Source organism: Mus musculus, chromosome 1, assembly GCF_000001635.26.
Source record: "Mus musculus strain C57BL/6J chromosome 1, GRCm38.p6 C57BL/6J".
Taxonomy (NCBI): Eukaryota; Metazoa; Chordata; class Mammalia; order Rodentia; family Muridae; genus Mus; species Mus musculus.
This window is the reverse complement of record NC_000067.6, coordinates 89,454,263-89,475,311: the sequence shown is the minus strand read 5'-3', so window position 1 is coordinate 89,475,311 and position 21,049 is coordinate 89,454,263. Positions and strand designations below refer to the sequence as shown.

Below are 21,049 nucleotides of genomic sequence, written 5' to 3'. Positions count from 1 at the left end.
ACTCCCTGAAGACTAACCTTGATCAGACCGGGCGCCACCTCCAAAAGGAGTCCCCAGGCGGAGGTGCCAGGCAGCCAGAGGCCCGCACTCTGATTAGAGACGAGGAGTATCTCTCCCAAGGCGCTTATTGAGAGACTACAGCTCTCAGTCATCCATTTTCACGATTACCTGGGCAGGGAGGCACAGGCAAGCTCTCCAGCTGGTACAAAGGTTACCCGCCAAGAAGAGACAAAGAAGCCACACAGCAGTGACTCGCAAGGCAGAAGAACCAGGAAGTCAGTCCAGCATCTGCTCAGCAGTGGCACAGAGCAAGGCATGCCCGAGCAGGGACGGCAAGGCAGGTCAGGAGGTATGAGCTCCCACCCTAAAGTCTGCATGGCTCTTAGCATTTTCCAAATGGAAAACAGACTCTTGACCAAGATCAAAGGCAGCTTCCCAACCTTGCCGATACAGTGTCAGGTCAAGAAGGGCTCAAAGACACGGGCATGTCATGGATAGTGACTAACCATACACTCCAATCAGACATGGGAGGCAGGGGGTGAGTATGGGGGTGGACAGGCAGGCAGACAAACACGGATAGAGAAAGAGACAGAGACAGAGACTGACTGACTGACATGGAGAGACAGAATGAGATGGACACACACACTGAGAAAACAGAAAGAGAAACAGATACACACACATAAACACACACACAAAGGGAAAAAAGATACAGAGAACAGATATACAGAGAGAGAGATGCAGAGAGACAGACAGACAGACACACATACACACACACACACATACACACACACTGAAAAAGAGAAGATGAAGAGAGAAAGAGAAGCAGACACCCACACAAAAAGAAACAGACACACACAAAGGAAGAGAAAGAGAGATAGAGAGGGAGGGAGAAGAGACAGAAAGAAAGGCAGACAGACACCAACATACTGGACTCCTCCAGAGGCCTCTCTGTGAACAAAAGTCCCCACCTGGGGACACCGAGTGGGTTTTTCTCCTCCCCTCTAAGTGCCAGAGAAAGGTTCTAGTCTGCAAGTTGTCAAAAGGAGTTCCATGTAAAGGTATCCGGGGGCTTGCTCCTAGCCAGAGAACAAGTCAGTGACCTGGCCAAGCAAAGGTTAATCATCAAAGAACTCAGTCAAAAGTCTACCTATGGCAGTCACACAGAACTGGAGGGGGAGCAGGTTCCAAGAGAAGCTGCACTGGCTTCTGTCCCAGGGCCTGGGATGGGCGGGCAGTCCATGCTGAAGAGCCAGGGATCACAGGTAGCCTAGGTTATACGGAAGGGTTGGGTCACTCCAGCACACAGGCACGCATACCTCCTAGAAAATGCCACCATCTCCACCTGAAACAGGTATACAACCTTCCCAACGCAGGCCTTTCACAGAGAACAGAGACAGAGGGGAGCCCAAGGCTTCCAGCCTCAGACCAACTCTAGGCTGTCCTGGGCACTAAGGTTACTTAGCAATGTCCCTGCTCTCCACCCACAAGTCGCCAGTAACATCCCTCCTTTGTCGTGCCAAAGCAAAAAACAAACAAACAAATCTCTACACAGCCAGAGGGTTCCAGAAAGGACAACACAGCTTACACACCCAACTCATCCTGCACCCCTAAATGGAAAGAGATCTTAGTCAATGCCTGAATTTACATACAGGGAACTGAACCACCAGGGAAGGGAGAGAGAGGCATGCTGGCTCCTGTCTGTACTTTGCAACCCTCTATGGCAACCTTTTCCCCTCCTTGGTTTCGCCCCTACAGCCAGCTGGCGGAGCTCATCCCAGCAGTACACTTGTGAGCCACAAGGTACAGTGGCATCCTTCCTGGGAGCAAGTGCTAACCCTGCTGAACTTGAACCCACAGCTGGTGAGATTATGAGAGCCAATATGGGAAAACGGTTGGCAGCTATCTTAAAAGTTAAACATATACCCACCAGACCTCCCTCCCAGCCACCTCCTAGATATACACCAAAGAGCAACGGAAGCACTTGCCTGTCCAAAGACTCACACATATCTGCTCACGACAACTTTATTTGAAAAAGACACAAACTGGATACAGCTAACCAATATCCTTACCACCAAGAGTCAGGGGGAAAAAACTAAATCCAGGCAGTGGGATATTACTCTGCAGTAAAAAGTAGAGCAGCAGACACACAAGTTGGGGACACATCTTCAAAGCAAGCTGAGTAATGGCCTCTGCTACATGAGCCCATTGCTCTACCAAATGATCCAGGAAGACAGAAAGTGAACCTAGGCAATCGGACGGTCAGGAGAAAGGGCAAGATGCACAGGAGTGTGAGAAAACATAGAGGGGTCACGGCTGTATTCCCAGTCCACTGTGGTTTCATGTCAAAGGCCATCAAACCGTACGCCAGCAGGACATGAACGACACCCCTCCAGTCACAGAACTCAGCTGCATGCAGAAAGAGCAGTGTAGGTGTAAAGCTAAGCTAGTCACCATCTGCACCCTGCACCCCTGCCACCCCCAGACCAGTCCTGCTCCAAGCCAGGGAAGGGCACACAGGTGGGACCCTCCACTTTCAAACACCAATGAAAGGGTATGAGGTAACACGGCCTCATCTCCTCCTCCCACCCAGGCAGCAGGCTGGGGCAAGTGCTAACCCTGCTGACATGGTGACAGCCATTTCTACCAGTCCCCTCCCTTGTACAACCTCGTGTGCACCGCTTTCATTGAGGACATTGATTTCCATCAATTATACTATAATTACAAGTCTGGATTACAGCTGTTAAAAGGGGAGTTTGGTTGGTAATGGTGGTTAGTGTCAAGTGTGAGGGCCTGAGTTCTAGTCCTGGCAGCCACTGAAAGGGAGCAGACATGGAGATGCACTTATAAACCTAACACTGGGAAGGCCGAGACAGACACACACACATCCCCAAGGCTCGCTAGCCAGTAAGAGGCCAAAATTCCTGAGGAATGACATCCAAGGATGACCTCTGGCTTCCCGTGCACACAGCACACTGGACTGCTCGCTGGCGTCTTTATTATTAATGCCACCGTGTGTATGTGTGTGTGTGTGTGTGTGTGTGTGTGTGTGTGTGTGTGTGTGTGGAGGCTTGAGCTTACAAGCTATGGTCTCAACAGTGAGAGAGAGCTGCCAGCCAGGTGCATTTCAAAGGCACAGCTTTTGGAATCCTCTCTCCTCCCAGACTGCAGAATCTGTCATCGCAAGCAGCCAGCTTGCCATGTGCCTCCTCCTCATGCAACTGAAACCCTCAGTCACGGCGCTCAGCCACCACCAAGCCTCTGAGAAAGGAGCCCTGCTGCTGCCTCTGCGGAACCCTGAGCAGCACAGGGCACAGATCAGACAGAGCGTGTGGAGCTGAGGGAGGCAGACTCGAAGGCCAGCTGCCTCCCTCGCTTGTGTTGTTGTTCGGCTGTCGTGGCTGGTGTTGATGGTCCTGGGTTCAGATCCTGCCTCCGTCACTGCCAAGCTCACATGGCCATGGAGTGCCTGACCTGAAAGTGGGATGGCCCAGGTGACAAAGGCCTTGGCATGGGGTCAGCGGGCAGTAGAAAAAAAAGGGGGAAACGAGAGTCAAGGGAGCAGTACATGAAATGTCTGATAGAAATTTCTGGAATCCAGAAGCAGGAGCAGCTGTCAGAGATGCCTGCAGGCAATGCTATCATTTACAAGGCAAAACTAGTCCCTGTTGGTGGGGCAGGCCTGATCCTGGGAGCCAACCCTGCCCACCCTGGCAGCTGCCCTCTCCGTGGCCCTGGCCCTGCTCTCTGAAAGCTCACACCCTCTCTTCTAAGGACTGCTGAGAAAGTAAACCCTGGGGAGGTAGGTACAGGGGACAGTGCGCTCTGTGCTGGGCAACAGACTCAGCATGGGAAGACAGACTTGAGCAGGCTGCTTTTTGCAGAGCTCTACATATGCAACAGTAGACTGCTTGCTACACATGAACCCCAGAAAAAGGAGTCACGGCCCCTCTAAGCTCAGGGGAGAATGCCAAAGATAGTAACACACAGGGGGCTCCCCACCCCTGTGAGCAGAGTTTCCATGAGATTAGGGGACGAGGGGTGCGGTCTACTCATCTCCCCTCCCTACCCTAGTGCATCTGTCCAAGGCTCTTAAGGACAAAGAACCAGAATCTAGACTCAGGGACACAGTTGGTCTGTCCTGTGGTCCTGAATCCTGGCAGCCTTGCTCTGGAGGCACCTGACCAAGAACATTTCCGTGACATCACAGTCTACAGCCTCTCAAATAAACTCAAACACCTAATGAAAACCCCAAGTTTTATGATCAGAATAAATAAAGGATAGCTTAGTCTTGTGGCTTAGGTCATATTTAAAAAAAAAAAATGGAACCCTCGATTGAATCTCAATCTAATGGGAGTTATGTAACAAGAGCCAAGGTAACCGTAACCATGGAAAAGGGACCTTCTAGACACGTTTATGGAAAAGTTTGCCACAATTAGCTTGGCATGGCTTCTTCCTACAGAACCTGAAGGCAGGTGCTGTTTCAAAAGTCTGCATTTGGTTACAGGATGCAGAGCGTCCTGTGACATGAGCCACCACAGGATTCATCCCGTCCTGTCAGTACACACCTGCCACAGACGCAGGGCCAGGCTCTAGGATCCAACTGAGAATAAGACAGACACTTGCCCTGGCTCTCACAGAGAGATACACACACACACATACAGAGCTTAAGCTTTCACACCTGATACAAGCCTGGTGCACCAGGTCTAGTGTAAACACTAATGACTATTCCTGGGCTGTCACCTCAGCAGCCCCTGTGCGTACACTCAGGTGTCCCAGTGAGGTACTGGGTGTATACCATACACAAGACACATGAGTCTCTAGGAGCCACATGCCACGCACACGACAGGCATGCACAGTGTGTGTTCTTCCTTTCTGGACATTCCTCTCCAACTCTGTTGGCTGTGGAGGGGGCCTATGGGTAACATTGGGTCAGATTCACTAGAGCAGGCTACCCTCTCATAATTCCAGCCATGCCAGGCCAATGAAGTCCTGAGTTCAGGAACAAAGGAGTCGTGGACATGTCATTTCAGAGGCAAAAGGACTCTTAAAAGCAGAGCTGGAGCAAGGTGTGATGACTAACACAAGTAACCCCAACACCATCCAGTCAGAAGGATCAAAAGTTCAAAGTCAGCCTGAGCAGCTCAGCAAGAGCCCATCTCAAATCACAACTAACAGCAGCAGTACTGGGTATGGTGGGTGATAGGACCTGATTAGCACGGAGTTTAACATTACCCTCAACCATGCAGGGAGTTTGAGGCCAGCCTGGGATACATGAGACTCTGTTCTCAAAGAAATTAAAATATAAAAATAAAGAGATTCAAGTCCAACCCCATGGGTCTTAGATACAGAAATGGAGGCACTGAGGACCAATCATGTTCCTCGGGGCCCTCTGTCAATGTGGTGCAGGAGAGGGTCTATGCCAGACCTGCAGGTCTGTGTGTTCTGTCCCCAGCAGACCAGACAGCCATTGGGACTGTGATCCTAAAGGCATTGTTAGTTTGCTTCTAGAAATCAGTCATGGTATTACAAGGATAGCTCTCTGCTCTGCACCAGAACAACCGCTCATAAAAGCAATCCCAGGACACCCCAAGCCACCAACGTCAAAATGAGGAGCCCTTCCAAACACACACACAGAGACAGAGACAGAGACAGAGACAGAGACAGGGACCAACAGACAGAAACAGACAGAGAGAAAATGTGTGCCAGCATGTACATGCACATGTGTCTGTAAGTCTGTCTGTCTGTGTCTGTGTGTGTGTGCTGGGTTGTTACTTAAGTCAGGCCACAAGCTTCCCTCTGGGCTCATCTGTGAACTCATCTGTGGGCTCATCAGGGTTAACACACACACACAACCTGTCCTCTCAAGCATATGCTATATCTGTATCCCCAGAAAAATGAGACACTCTCTCATCCAATCCCCACTAAGTGGGTGCCTTGTCTCCACTGTACCGATCCACACAAGCAGACCCTTTGACCTCCAAGCCACAGCTGGGTCTGTCTTGGTAAACTTTGCTGCAGACAAAAAACAGTGTCCGCTAGGTTGCCCTGTAGGCAGTTGGAGAGAGGAGCATCCAGTGGCTGCAGAGAAAGCTCACCCTGCAGCCATTCAACTTCTCCACATGCTTCAGGTTTTCATCTTAAAATGTTGAAGAAAAGACTCCCTTGGGATATGCTGAGTTAACAACCAAATCACCTGGTTAAAAACCACATGCTCGCACCAACCTCAAGCCAGCTGAGTGGGACATACTCTCTGCACGACAGAGAGGGTGCTGAGAAAGGTGCCCACAGGAGGGCTGCATCCATCAGGGGAGCCATGCACTCTAACCACCCCCTAAACAGCAAAATCGAGCAGACGCCTCTGGCCACAGGTAGAAGAGCATCCTGACTACCCACAAAACTGAGGCTCTGTGGCTCTAGCGTGGCTTTCTCTAGCAAGGCCACATGCAACCCAAAAATCCTATTGTGACATTCTTGGTGACTGCCAGTCATGAATGCTACTGTGACAGCTCGCAGGCTGAAGCTGAGGGCTCAGTGCATATCAATGCCCTCCATCCGGCCATTGTATATGCTTGCCAATAAGCCTCTGCAGTGCCCGCCCTCAACTCATTCCCAGTAGGCCAGCAGCAAGCTCCGAACCCCCGTACCTCTAGGCTGGAATTCCATGGATTAAAGCCGCTATGTGACCAAATATACACACCTGTGTTGACAGATATGCATCAAGCAGGCACCATGTGGCATACACTAAATGCATTTCACAAAAGTCTGCTTGGTAGGAGACTTCAGCGACCCCTACAACCCAGGTGGCCTGGACAGTCTCAGTCAGCTAAGCACTTCTGGACCCACACAGCTCATGGAGGTAGGCCACAGTAGCCACAAGAGACTGATACCTCAATCACTTGTCTAGTAATCTACAACCAGCAAGAGGCTACAATACTGTCCCTGCCTCTCCAGACCTCCAAGGCCATCCCTGCAGACAGAGACACATCTACAAATCATGTGACCTTCCTCTCCCCATGTTGCCAGAATCAAACCTCTGCTTCCTCCTGTCCTTCTTCACCCCAATGCTCACAAACACTATTAGGCCGCCCTCCTACTATAGCGTTTAGAGTTGACTGTTTCCCACCCACCCCAAACCCCTGCCTGCTTCCCCACCTCCCTTACCAAGCCCTCAGACCAACCACTCATCACCCCCGCCACTGCCTACCACCTGAGCAGGGCCCCACAGCCCCACCAGCTCTGCCCTGCACAGTGATCCTACTCAGTTCCCATCACACTTGGACTCGGATGGGCCTCTCATGTCCTCCTGCTCCCTTGCTCATCTGCCAGCCAGCCCCGCCAGCCTGGGTGTAGCTCCGCCCACTTCAAGGACTGGATAAGATCTCCCCACTGCTCCTACACTGTAGTTCTCTTCCCATCCCAAACAAAGTGAGGATAAGCAAGACCCTCCCACCACCAGCCCTCAAAATAAATATTTGTCTTTGCAAAGCCACTGGAGAAGTTCACACAGCCCTGATCCACGTCCTGTGTCCTTCCTGGTTGGCCCAGAGCAGTAAGGGCTGTACAGAGGGGGAGGGGCCGCTCCGGGGACAGAGAAGCAAGAACAAAGAAAACAACCCCCTGAGAATCCAGTTGGCAACACTTGGCTTCTCTTTCTTCCTTTGTGTCTTAGCTCTAACTGTACAAACAACAGCAACTGAATGGTGTTAATATGTTGTCATTAGGACCACAGACAGCTGGGGCCAAGGTCCACAGCCAGTTGCCTTTCAAATACCAAAGAAAATTGCACTCAACCCTGGGGCAGGGCAAAGAGGGTGAGGGGACTCCAGGTTGACCACATGCCCCAAATGCCCACAAGGTCCATGCCATGCCAGGCAGAGTCCAAGGGGGTATAAACTCCAGTCCCACCCAAAGGACAGGGCTGCTCACTTCAGGACTGTGAATATACAAACAGCTATGCACAGCAGTGCATCATTCAACCATGGAGAGAAGAGTCACCCAGCAATCCTAGAAGTGAAACTGATGCCTAAGTCAGGGATAGGAGAGTGCGGCTTTCTCTGCTCTCTTGGTCTTCAAAGCCAATGCTGAAGAGGATGAGCTCTAGGCAGGGAGGCAACAACCAGCCCACCCACCATCCTCAGTGCACTCAGGTGAACCCACCCACCTCACCCATCCCCCAACCCCCCACTCTCTAAACTGTGTTGGCCTGGCTGCTGTGTGCAGAGGGAAGGAGAAAACCAGAAGACACTACTTGCCTTCCAGCCTGTACATGACAGAAACAAGGACACAAGCAGGCAAATGGCTCACCTGAGAACATGCCCTGAGCCGAGACCGGGTACCCACATGCCTGACAGTGGAATGAGAAGCCCAAGATGCAGCTGAGCCCCTGCCACCCATGTCTGGTCTACTTTCATTAATATGCAAAAACCTCCCTTCCTGTTACTTGGGCCTCCTTGTCATATGTCAAAACAAGGGGCTCCCAAAAGTGAGCGAGTCTGAGGTTCTGTCAATCCCCTCGTTCTGAACCGGCCACTGACTTTTCAGAGCAGACTTAGGGACTAGCTCGCAGCAGCTCAGGACCTCCCATCGATCGCTGACCAAGGCGGGCAAGCAGGCTTCCAGAAGCCACACAGCAAAGCTTTAAAACAACAGGAACAGTTACTTTTGACCTGGACCGTCAACTTGACAGGACCTAAAGCACCTATGAGATGACCTCTGGGCACATGTGTAGGGAACTTCCAAAGTGGGTTAACTGCGGTGAGAAGACACACGTAATCACGTGTCCTCATCCCACAGGCTGGGATCCTAGCCTGCGTAAAAAGGGGAAAGCCAGCTGAGGGCCGGCATTCATCTCTCTCTGCTTCCTGACTAGTGTAACGTGACAGCCACCTCACTCTCCTGCCACCACAGTGGCACCGCTCTTCCTGCTGCAATAGACTGCACCCTTCAACTGAGGGCACAATAAACTTGTTTGGTTTTGTCAGGTATTTTGCCCCTGTAATGACAAACGTGTAACCAATACAAGTCCCCAATACTGAGCGTGCGGGGACTCTTGTGAAAAGAAAACAGAAACAACTCTGGCGGGCTCAAACATCCCCGGTTAGTATGCCCATGTTAAGTAAAACTAAAATGCTTGCATTGAAAGCAAACATTCCCAGAATGACCGCTTCCTCTTTTAGACTGTGATCTGAGACTACTAAGGTGAGAAGAGACCTGCCCCAGGCTGTTTCCAGCTTGGTCCAATTTGCTAGGGTCTGTTGAATGTGGACATGACCGCGTAAGAAGCATCGGCTGAGGACCGCAGTAAGTATCTGGACTTCTTCCCCCAGAAGCAAAGTATCTCCCACCCTTAAAAGCTCCTACCCATGATGCTAAAGACAGGCAGCCACCATGAGCAGCTTTAAGGATGAGACAGTTGCTTGTATAGAAACACTGAACAAACACTCCAACACTGCAGCCCGAAAAAGACAATCCCTACCAAACAGCGGGAGAAGTGTGAAATGTGCAAATGAGCCTGCTTAAACAAAAACCCAATCTGCTCCCAGAGCGAGCAGGGTGGCCACCTGTTCAGGGCTGGTGGAGTCCTGATTACAGAGGAAGAAACAATACCAGGGAGGTGACAACCCCCTCTTGGGTCCTGGTCCCCACCCTCAGGCCTATATTTAGTCTGCTCTCTATGGAAAATGTCCCGACCCTGCACACAAACAAGCTATTTGGCTGGTTATTCAAAGGCTCCATTAACAACCTCTTCTGTTTCCCCTATCCACCTAGCCCCAGACACAACCCTGATGCCTCTCTGACCTCTGGCCCTGATCACCTGTGAGCAGACAGCGCAGTAAGGTAAAGAGATTGCAGCTAAAAGACTACACTGGCCCTCTCTGTGAGGCATCTCCAATCTCAGGAAAGGCACATGGCTGGGTCCAGGTTCCAGAGCACTAGACAAGGGGTACCAAAAGTCCCTCCCACCACTTCGGAGGCCAGGACTCCCTGCAGTACCACACAAAGCCTTTCTTCTCCAACCCCACAACAGAAATAACAGATGCTGCAAAGATCAGAGATTAAACATCTGCAGAGTGCATTTTCTTCCTCAGAGAAAGGTACTTAACAAAGAGAAGGAATTATGCAGCTAAGCACCAGATCGGAACCCCAAACCTGGGCTTTAAAAATAACTAAGCCTCATCCGGCTTTCCCAGACTCAATCGCCTAAGCTGGGGATGCAGAGGGAAGGGGGCACAGTGGGGACACAGGTCTGTCTGAGTGTTGGAACCATTCCACAAAACCAAGAGAGAGGGGGGACAGTGGCTACAGTGATCTGATGAGCGGTGAGAAAGAGAAAAGGCTCTAACTGGGGAGGAAGGAAGGTAATGCAGGAGGGGAAGAGGGGACAACAGTAAGGCTGTCTGAAAAGTCATTAGGAACCACACTATTTATTATCTACCTGAAAAGGCTTGTCATAGATGCTAGTCAGTGTAGAATGTACATAAATAGTGTCAGTGAAATTTTCCCATCTCTCCCTCCAAAGTCATGGACCATCTAACAAAAACTTCAATACCTGACCCAAGAACCCCTCTCTGAGTTGTTCAGGATTGTCCAAGAGACTCCCAAATCAGTACAGGATATATGGCTGTTGCCCTTGGTTACCCCCAGAGGCGGAAGGTAAATTCCTACTGAAGACATCCATGTACTTCAGACATAGGACGAAGAGGACCCAAGCTGGATCTGACCTGAAAGTCTCCTCCTTTAAGGGCTAGTTCTCATGGTAGCAGAAGGTGTCATGTAAGCTTCCAATGGAAGAAAGCAACCAAAAGTCCTACCCAGCTATGACAAAACAGACACGTGGCACAGTAACCCTCGGGGTGCGGTAGTGGCACACACAGCTTGGCAGTAACCAACAGCTCTCCAACTGGACTTAAGACCCACTCAACAAGAAGGAAACCATGCCTGAAACAGAAACCTAGCCAACCATCCAAGGCTGGTAAAGGAGGAGTGCCTACAACTATGACTTTCTTAAAGCAGCATAATCACTAAATAACTCTAAGTATGTATCCTCAGACCCACAGGTAAGTGCAATACTCACCTTCATGAGGAAAACTTGACTGGCAATAGACAGAGGCCATTACAGAAAACTGCAATCAATCAAAATGCACAGTCAATCAGAATGAAGGATCTACAACACAATTCCTGGACGTGAGATTCAGAGATCACTGTGGGAGGGAGGGGAGCAGAAAGACTGTACGAGCCAGAGGAACAAGAAGTTTGCTGTGAAGTAGTGTCTCCTAGAGATGTCAGAAAATCGACACCCATGGAGTCTCACCAACATGGCTCCCTGAACACGATGTAAATAAAGATAACACCAGCAGATTGCTACTGCTGAAGAGGGGCAGCTCACAAGGCCTCAACCCAGACCAAAAAAAAAAAAAAAAAAAAAAAAAAAAAAGCCAACAACAACAACATAGGTAACTAGGTAATGCTGAGTGGAAGAAATAGCCTTCCCAAGGAAGAGCCCAATGGGTTAGCCAACACCAAGTGGCCAGCCCTGAAATCAGGGGTTTGTTTGTGTGTGTGTGTGTGTGTAACATTACACAAGCTAAGCAGGTTTTATTTATGTATTTAGGGATAAACACAGACACAGACACACATAATAAAAAGAGGTAATGAATTTGCGAGAAGTGGCAGCAACATGGGGGTTATAGAGGGAGGAAAGAAGAAAGAAATTAGAAAAATGCATAATCTCGAGTTTTTTATTATTTAAAAAAAAAACAAAAAACAAAAAGCCCAGGGAGTTGCAGCTAGCCAGGGTGAGACCAGCAAATAATAAAAACCTGCAGGGCCTGCAGAGGAAGGAGTGCTGCCAAACAAGGGATCTAGTTGCAGCAGAAGAAAAGTCTGGTTTGGACATAAACAGAGGTGGCAGTGACAGGGCGGCAGGTTTTGTTGTGTCCCTCCAGCGGCAGGACCTGCCTCTCTTCCCTCTGAGTCACTTCCTTCAGGCTCCTCCTCCGAGGCTCTTGTGAGCTGCTGACAACATGCAGCAGCAGCAGCTCCTCTCTTACAGATGATTTCTACGCTAGGAAATCGTGGTGACAAAATGCATCACCTACCAAACTATCATAAGCAAAGCCCGGCGAACCCCATCTAAAAATGCACAAGGCTGCGCTCCAAAAGCCAGGGGATAAGGTTCAACTGAAGCCTGTGAGCCAGGAGGAAGTCAGGCACCAGGGGCTTCTACTCGCTACTGGACCCTCTGCTAAGGAGGACTACTGTCTCTCTGACCTCCAGAACTCCACACTCAGAGGGTACTTATACTCAGTCTTCTACGAGCATCATGGAGGCAAGGTGAACTTACACTTGAAACCAATCAAACTGGCTTCCCATTGTCCAAACTTTTTGACATTAGCAACTTCCTAAGCAACTAGTAGGGACCCCAATGCTGGCTGTGAACTTTGCAGGCCAGAACAAATGCCCAGCCAGAGAAAGAGTCCTTTCCTCTTTTCTACTCAAAATGGGGTCCCTGAACTGCAGATCTTCTTAGAAATACAGGTGCCCAGGCACACCCCAGTCCTACAGAACCAGGGACTAGGTTGCCATCTGTTTCTGCAAGCCCTCAATGTCATCTGCTTACCCACTTAAATTTGAGAACCACGGAGTGACAGTCTCCATGACATCAGTGACACAGCCTGTCACTCATTGATCCCTCTGGGTCAGTCTGATTCTCTGAATTTAACCGGCTCCTGGCAGAAAGAACCACCAACTTCACAACCACTGATTTACCAAGCTTCTCCTTCCCCTACAACAAAAATCACACACACACACACACACACTCACACACACACACTCACTCACACACACTCACTCACACACTCTCACACACACTGACTCACACACACTCTCACACACACTCTCACACACACTCACTCACACACACACACACACACTCTCTCTCACACACACTCACTCACACACACACACTCATGGTGTCTCAGTCCTATGGAGCTAATCATCTCCATCCAAAACTTGCCCAGCCCTAACTTTTATGCTCTGGACAAGATTTTACTTCTGCAGGAGGATAACTCAGTTCACACTCACAAGGAAACTCAAAAGGAAATGGCTGCCCAATGCCAGTGCAGGACGTTCTTCAAGCACAGATATTGACCCACAAAAGCACCAAAGACTCAAATGTGAGCAAGGCCTGAGATCTGCCCTTGGGAGATCTAAGCTCTCCAGGCTGGACGCTGAGCCAAGGACAGCTGGCACAGGAGCAGGAGGGTCTCAACTCCAGGGAGGCAGGGCCAGCTGTGGCTAACACTGACCTGCACCGGCTTTACAGTGTCTCTGCGAAGGGGTATCCATGGCATACTTAAGAGCTACCAGACTGTGAGAGCCTCCAGCTCTGGCTGGGCATGAGGTTTCAACGGGAAGCAATAGGTGAAACCACCACCTCTGAATAAACCTATAATACGACCACCAGCACGGCCGATGGAAGCCAAGGGAAAGGCGACCCACTCATGGCAGCAGGAAGAAACTTTTTCCCTAAATATACACTCCTGCAGCAACCAGATTAAACAAACTCTTACCAAGTTTACTGCATTAACCAACTCTACAGTGAACAAGACGCCTTGGTTACTTGGGACATCCTCAAACCTGTCTCTCCCTGGGTCAAATCTAAGACAGGCAGCTATGGGAACTACACACAGCAGGGGCTCTACCGCTACCTCCACAGCTCATCTCGGTTAACCTACTGGGTTGCAGAGCTGTGCTATGAAACAGTTGCCTCTGAGATTGAAGCATCCCATCCTGCAGGTAAACTCTTTTAAACAGGAAGGGGAACAACTCAAAACAGCTCTAAAAAGTCCCTGAAACTAACCAGACTCACTAGGCCCCTCTCTCCCTCCCTCCCAGAGTAAGCAATAAAAAGCCGAGAGTCCCTCTCAGACAAACCAAGCTACAAAGAAGACTCTGAGACCAAACCAGCTAGCTGCCTGGAAGAAACAAACCAGTGGAGCTGCTCTGAAGAGGTTTAGACCAACTGAGTCGCTCAGAATAGACACTCTCTGACCTGTTGAGCTGCCCCCAGGCTGTGCAGTGTGCTCCAGATCCCCGGTTTTTGTGAGCTGTCACTCACACTGGGGTGGGCTTTGGTGATGCAGCTGTCTTTGTGTCATTTCTGCTCCTGTAAGTGACCCCTCAGCCACTCATGTAAGTAACCCCAGTAATACTCATTAGTTCAAGTTGGATTTGGTGGTATATCTTTACTTTGGTCTGTCATGGGATAGATCCCTTTCTGTGGTGAGTGTGTTGTATCTTCCCAGGAAAAATGTTGTCATACAACAGGACAGTAGCCATGTTTTGGGATGGTTACCACACGATGAACTGGCATAACATGGGTTAAGTACCCTGCACTCCAGTGGGCACAGATGTTCAATAACACAGATGCATCATGGGACTGAGCAGACTCCCTGCTATCTTCCAAGATTCCTCAAATGCTGGGGCTTAAGATGCCACTAAAGAGTCGTCAAACTTGCACATATGCATGTACACTTAAGAGGACATAGAAGGACGGTGCCCTTCCCCCCGTCAAGTCCTCCTATGGTAGACCCGAGCAGAACACAGGTATACAGATCATTGAACAATGATGGAGGTGGGGAGGTGTCTCAACTTGAGAGACTTGGTTGGGTTTCCCAGCAGTGCCTGGTATGTCTGGAAGTGTACTGCTGGTCTGAATGAGCCAGCCCTAGGCTCACACATGGATCCTGGCTCTGCTATTGGCAAGCTGAATTACAACGTGTGACTGCTAATAGAGGCTGTAGCCTTAAAAGAGCGACAAGCTTTACCTAACAAACAGTTGGTTACCGGCTGGTACACCTCAACCCATCCACCCCAGAGTCCTTGACTAGCCAGAGGGAAAGGAAAGCTAACACAGGAGGCTTGATGGAGGTGAGGCAGGTCCCAGGCTCACTTCCGGACAGAGGATGGCACATGCTACATCCCACAGCAGACCACGCCCCTGCAGGACACCCCCAGAAATCTGCTGGGCTCAGTGTGAAACCAATCATTAATGTTTCCTTAAATGGCAAAGATTCAGGAGTCAAGAAGATTCTCAGAGTAAGAAAAAAAGAATACTAGAAAAAAGTTGTTTTTTTTTTAAAGATCGTGTTTTAAACAGGGTAGAGAATGAAAATCACATGTGTCCCAGGCCTACAGACAGTATCCTCAACGTATTGTCATTTGGGGACTTCAGTGGGCTCTTACAACCATTTTGTCTGTCTTTATTTTCCAAGAAGGGCAAAATCGACTCACTGAGACAACTGAATGTTTCAGCAGCTGAAACATCTTCCTCTTCCCCAAGGTTGTTCCCCACCCCAAGAGCAAACAATCATGTAGATGCCAGAAAGCAGCGAGGTTTTAAAGCCACCATGGCAGAGGCAAATGCTGGTGTGCAATGTAAACACAGAAACAGTTTCTTCAAAAGTCCCCTAAGGCTGAAAAGCCCCTGTCATGACAACCCAAAGGCCTTGATAAGGGGCCACGGTGGGGAGAAGGGCTAACTAGACAGCCTGGGAAGTGACAGGTTTGGTTTTGTGAGGCAGGTGATTTTTTTTTTTTTTTTAATATTTCCAATGACAGGCATACCTTTTCCTGAAAGATTCATGTTTTGTAATTTCTCATGCTTATTAGTCATGTTACAAGGAGACACTTGGGTGTGTCTCTGACAGGGATGGGGTCTCACTTCGGTTACTGTGGTGGTCCTGCATACACTCTAGTCATGGTCTCCAAGCCTGTGTCACCTTGTACCACCAAGGCAATGCCTTCCTAGCTGAGCATCAATGAAGACACACCTATCCAGATTTGGTGTCTGCATGCACCTGTGTCTGCATGCACCTGTGTCTGCATGCACCTGTGTCTGCATGCACCTGTGTCTGCATGCACCTGTGTCTGCATGCACCTGTGTCTGCATGCACCTGTGTCTGCATGCACCTGTGTCTGCAGGTTCCACATTTGGTTACGCCCAAAAGGACATCGGACATCCCCTGGAGCTGGAGTTACAGGCATCCACCAGACATGGATGCTGGGAACTGAACTTAGATCCTATGAAAGAACAACAGTGTTCTTAACCACTGACCCATCTCTCCAGCCCCCCAAAAGTTACTGATTAGTGGGATACCACAGACTCCTAAAACAGACACTTCTTATAACCTACTGCTGTCATTCTTAGCTAACTTCTAAATCTGACAGTAGGCCCTATAGCTGAGGTCACCACATACGTAAGACATGAAGAAATCAGGCTGGTACTGACCTGGGATTTCATCCCCACTGGCTAGCAGTCATAGTGCTGGAAGGTTATATTTATGTGACCAAGAACTAAAAATATTTGACAGTTTTACCCAGCTGTGGATCCCACAAGCTGTAACAATGACTAGCCTACCAAGATATATCCACTGGCACATGGCAATATATGCATTAGTGGCACAAATGTTATAGGAGTAACCAACCACTTTCTGGTTGGATTTAAATCTCGTTCTACAAGACGCACTCTATGTCTGGTGTTGCTAACTAAGCCAAAAACACATGTTCTGCTAGGTTATAGGCCTGAGGGGAGAACCTAATACTATTGTTCTCCTATAGGGATATAATAACAAACTGCCCCCTGAATTAATCTTTATACCCTTAGATTAGTACAGCTCCCAACCCTCATCAGAGAAGCTTCTTTTTGCAGGACAGATTAATAGACACCCACAACTGGTCAATACCCAGAGCATAAGAAACTGGGAAGTACCCAGCTCTGAAGGGAACACCTGTCTAACACTTGCTCCCTCTCACCAAGGCTCGGAGATCCTTGCAGAGGAAGGGTCAGAAAGATGACAGTGGATGTCAACACTGAAGCAGGATTCGCTGGACGTGACATCACTGTGCACATAAATAAATACCAGCTATGATAGCGTTCACAAGACCAAGGCTGCCAAAATTCCAGCACAGACGAGGAAGGGCTCGTCCCTAGCTGAGGAGCATCTGGCACTTAATGACTGCTTTGGGGAGGAAGAGTCAGTTTTCTTCAAGGATGTGGCCCCTAAAAGAGCAATGGATGCTCCAGTGGACAATCCTGCACCAGTGCACGTATGCACAGCAGCAGTAAATGGGCCTGTGTATTTGTAATGGCAGTGAGAGCGAGGAAGCGCATCAAGTTGGGAGGGGAGATGGGAAGTGACTGGGAGGCAGAGATGATCAAAGCACACACGCATGCGTGAGGTTCTCAGTAAGAACCGTTTATCCTCTTCTCACCCAAGACCATCATGCTACACAACTTGGCAACGCTCTCACTATGCCAAACACCGAAGAAGCAGATGAAAGACCTGCCCGTATCTTAAAACTTACACAGAAAGGCCAATCCGTTATAACCCATGAATTAGGATTTAATTACAAGAGGCACAGTGAGGTCCTGAAACAGTGATGCATTGGGAAGACAGAGACCCGGGGCCTGACTGACCCTTTAGTTCAGAGGTCATGACCCCTCCCAACCTCCACCTCCTCCTCTATATGGTGAGGCCGTTGTGAATACCAAAACATCTGTCCTCCAGTTCTCCACAAATGTGCAGTGTACCGCTGTAGATAAGTAAGGGCTCAACGAACAGAGGCAGATACCACCGCTTCTTCTCCGGGCTCACTGAATTTACTACAGACTTGGCACAATATAGGCATTTCTAGTCCTAGCCGAAAGAATAGCATTATCAGAGTCTCCAGCATGAGCCATCCACTAGCTCAGGTTTCACTGAGAATGACAAAGGTTATAAAGAGAAGGGGACATGGACTCGTCTTATTAAGGTGAGCATCAAGCTATCAAGGAGAGATCATTGCGGAAGAACAACTTTAAAAAAAAAAAAAAAAACACGAAAGAACATCCTCTTGCTAACAAGACCCTAGAGTGTAGCTTTAAGAATGGGAAATGAGTCACACTCAGCTGGAGGTCTTTCTCTCCTCTAGAGCAAGAAGCTCCAGTCAGGTGCATTCCATTCCTGGCACCAGCTTTCAAAGGGTTTCATCAGACTTCTGTATACGCAGCCAGGAAGCTGAGCAGCCATCTGAGAGAAACACGAGAACCTTTCAGCACTTCTGACAGGAACCCACAGACGGCTCTCAGAGGAACCCATCAGCTCTATCTCCTCACCATCAACTGGGAGGATGATGAGGGGAGACAGTGCCCTCCTCAACACCACAAAACTCCATGACACACAGAAGAAGCTGTGCCTCTTAGTGGGTCTGGAAGCATCTGAAGCCACCACAGGCAGCCATGAACACTCAGGGGGCCCAGGTGCACTGAGAGCCAGTCCCTCATCAGGATGGAGCTTGCTTGGACCCTCCCCTAGAACTACAATATATCCGGTGGATAGTCAGTCAGTCTTCCAGCCTGCCTGGGACGTGGTTCAAGTACATGAGGCTGCCAAATGCCAAGAGGATCAGCAACAGAGCCTCCACCATCTCTATCCAAGCAGCCAAGTTTTAAACCCAAATACTTCAGGGTTAGAAGTTCAGAACACACGGGAGCCAAGCTTTCTTAGGGGCAGAGGCCGTCTCACAACAGGGGGAGGAGTCGGGGGAGGAGCCCAGGGCAGTACCTGCACCTGTTTTTGAACACACTCCTGCTAGACTTGGAAGGTTCCCATGGCTCTCAACAGAGGACTCACTAGCCTTTGGCAGGCGCAGTATTACACTAGGACAAGCCACCTGCAGGCCTTTTACTGTCACTGGCCAACAGCAACTCAAGAGGATAGACTGCTAATCCACTGGCTGATCTATGACACATTACCCATTTAGATGCCACCTGCTCCCCCAGGTAAATGATGGCAGGCCCGAAGAAACAACCCAAGGAAACAGGTCAGGCACCTAGTAGGAGAGAAACGGGAGCCATGGGTAGTCCAAAGAGAGCACAAGCCAGGGCAAAGCCACCGGCTCCATCCTCCCCTGCAGGGATACTGCCTTGCCTGACACTGGGGGCTCAAAACAGTGTTCTGTGCAAACACAGGCTTACAGGCAGCAAGATCATCCACTTTTCCGCCCCTTGGGTGGCTCCCAAGTAGCCGACGGATTAAAGTGCCCCTTTCAGCAAGACAGTATCAAGGTGTCCTGCCTCCCAAGAAGGGTTATAATTTGCCTCAGGATTTTAGTACAAAACGGCCAGCGTTTGTACAACGCCAGTCCGATCAGCACTGGGGCATGATACTGCCTGGGTCCCATTGGCTTCCTACATGTGCCACCTCCCCTGTATCCGCGAACTGGAGGGGGGGGGGGGTAGCCAGCCATGAAGCAACTGAATAAGCTGGCCGGAACAGCATCCCCAGCAGCAGCGCTTCTCAAAACACATCTTCAACGTCCACGAAAGACACTCAGGCCGGGCCTGATAACCTGTCAGGGATCCAGTGGCGCCATCCCAAGCAGCTGCCCCCAGGCGTCTGCTGGGCCCGGACGGGGCTTGCGGGCCGCCCCGGACGTAGCAGCACCGTGCCACTTTCTCACAGGAGAGACTCCATTGTCCATTATCAAATGAACGCTGACAACCCATCTTCCCTGGCTGACTGGCCGGCCTTGCGGGACAAGAGGCACCGCAGTGCTCTCTCCGCCGGGCAGCCGCGTGTGTACACACGCAAGCACACACGCGCGCACACACCCCGCCGCGCCAGGGGCGCCCGCTCCCCCGCGCTTTCCAGAAGCCCCGGGCGGCCTGGCCCTCACCTTCGATGGCGATGACGTGCTCCCGAATCTGGTTCTGCAGCACCGGCTCCTCCACGCGCTCCAGCAGCTCGTAGATGGAGTAGATGTTGGGGTGGACCGACTCGAAGCGCTGGATCTCGGCCCGGATGGCAGCCGAGTTGGCCAGCTGCTGCTGGTAGTTCATGGTGCAGGCGCGGCGCCCAAAGCCGCGCGCCCCCCGTCGTCGCCGCCCCGCGCCCCGGAGCCCCGCGGGCCACCGAGACCCGGGGCGCCGCAGCCCCCGGGGAGCACGGAGCCGAGGAGGCGCAAAAAAAAAAAAAAAGAAAGAAAGAAAGAAAGAAAGAAAGAAAGAAAAGAAAAGAAAAAGAAAAAGAAAAAGAAAAGAACGCTGAGGATGAAGCAGTAGAGGGGCTCAGTTCATAGCAGGGACCAGCGTCCCGGGTCAGCGGGCCGTCCGGGAAGACCGCGGCGCCATGGAGCGCGGCCGGCCGCGGAGGAGGCTCGCTCGGGCGCCTTCCCGCGCCGCAGCCGCCCGCACCCCTACACGCCGGCCGGCCGAGCAGCCATTAAAGCGCAGGCAGCACGGCGCTGCGAGCGCCGGGGCCGAGGCCCCCGGGCAGTGGCCGCTCTGCTCCGGGCGCACGGCTGCGGCTGGGTCCGCGCGCTTGTGAGTGCCGCGCTACCGCGCGGGCCGGGGCCCTCAGCTGCCCTGCGCCGTCCGCCAAGCCGGGACCGAGCTGTAGGCGCCTTGCCAGCCGCGGAGACCGCTCCGAGCGCCGCCCGCCGCTGCCCGGCCAGCCCCCTCCCTGGCACGCAGGGCTCTGGCCCACGTCGGCCCCGCCCCCGCCTGCGCTCGCCGCCCTCCGGCCGCCGCTGCGTCCTCGGCGGCGCTTCCCAGCGCGCCGGATCCCGGGGAATTGCGCCAGACCCCGCCCCGCGCTGCCTCTGGGCTTGCTGGGACTTGTAGTCCATCACGCCGGCCGGCCCGCGCGCGTGGGGTGCGCTGTGCGATCGCGTCGCAGCGCACTGGGCGGGCCCCGCGGGACGTCCGGATGCCGCTACAGCCCGCGGATCTGCGAGCTGAGAGCCCTGGTCCCTCTCGGTTATCCCTACTGCCCCGTGCCAGCCCCCGCGCCTCTGTACGGGGAAGGTGGCGCACGAGCCCGCCCGCCCGCCCGCGCTTTTGTTTGTTTGCCAGTTGAGCGCTTAAGGAACCTCTGCGACGCGCGGGGTCCCCTCCCCCCGTCTGGCAACTTTCTGCCTCCTTTCTAAACCCAGCAGGATAGTTACTTCCCTTCCCATGGGATACACGGGAGTCCAACGCTTCATCAATAAACTAAACCTGAGGCTG

General features: G+C 51.3%; 1 protein-coding gene across 2 annotated transcripts in view; it reads right to left on the bottom strand.

Annotated features, from left to right (window-relative positions):
• Nucleotides 1-20,501, bottom strand: part of Agap1 (ArfGAP with GTPase domain, ankyrin repeat and PH domain 1) — a 440,472-nt gene extending 419,971 nt beyond the window's left edge. For both annotated transcript variants that reach the window (NM_178119.3, NM_001037136.1), the window contains exon 1: nt 19,720-20,501. In NM_178119.3, coding sequence (NP_835220.1) covers nt 19,720-19,882 — 163 coding nt within the window. In that variant the 5' untranslated portion in view covers nt 19,883-20,501. The remainder of the gene's footprint in view (nt 1-19,719) is intronic.
• Between the last annotated feature and the right edge of the window lie 548 nt (nt 20,502-21,049).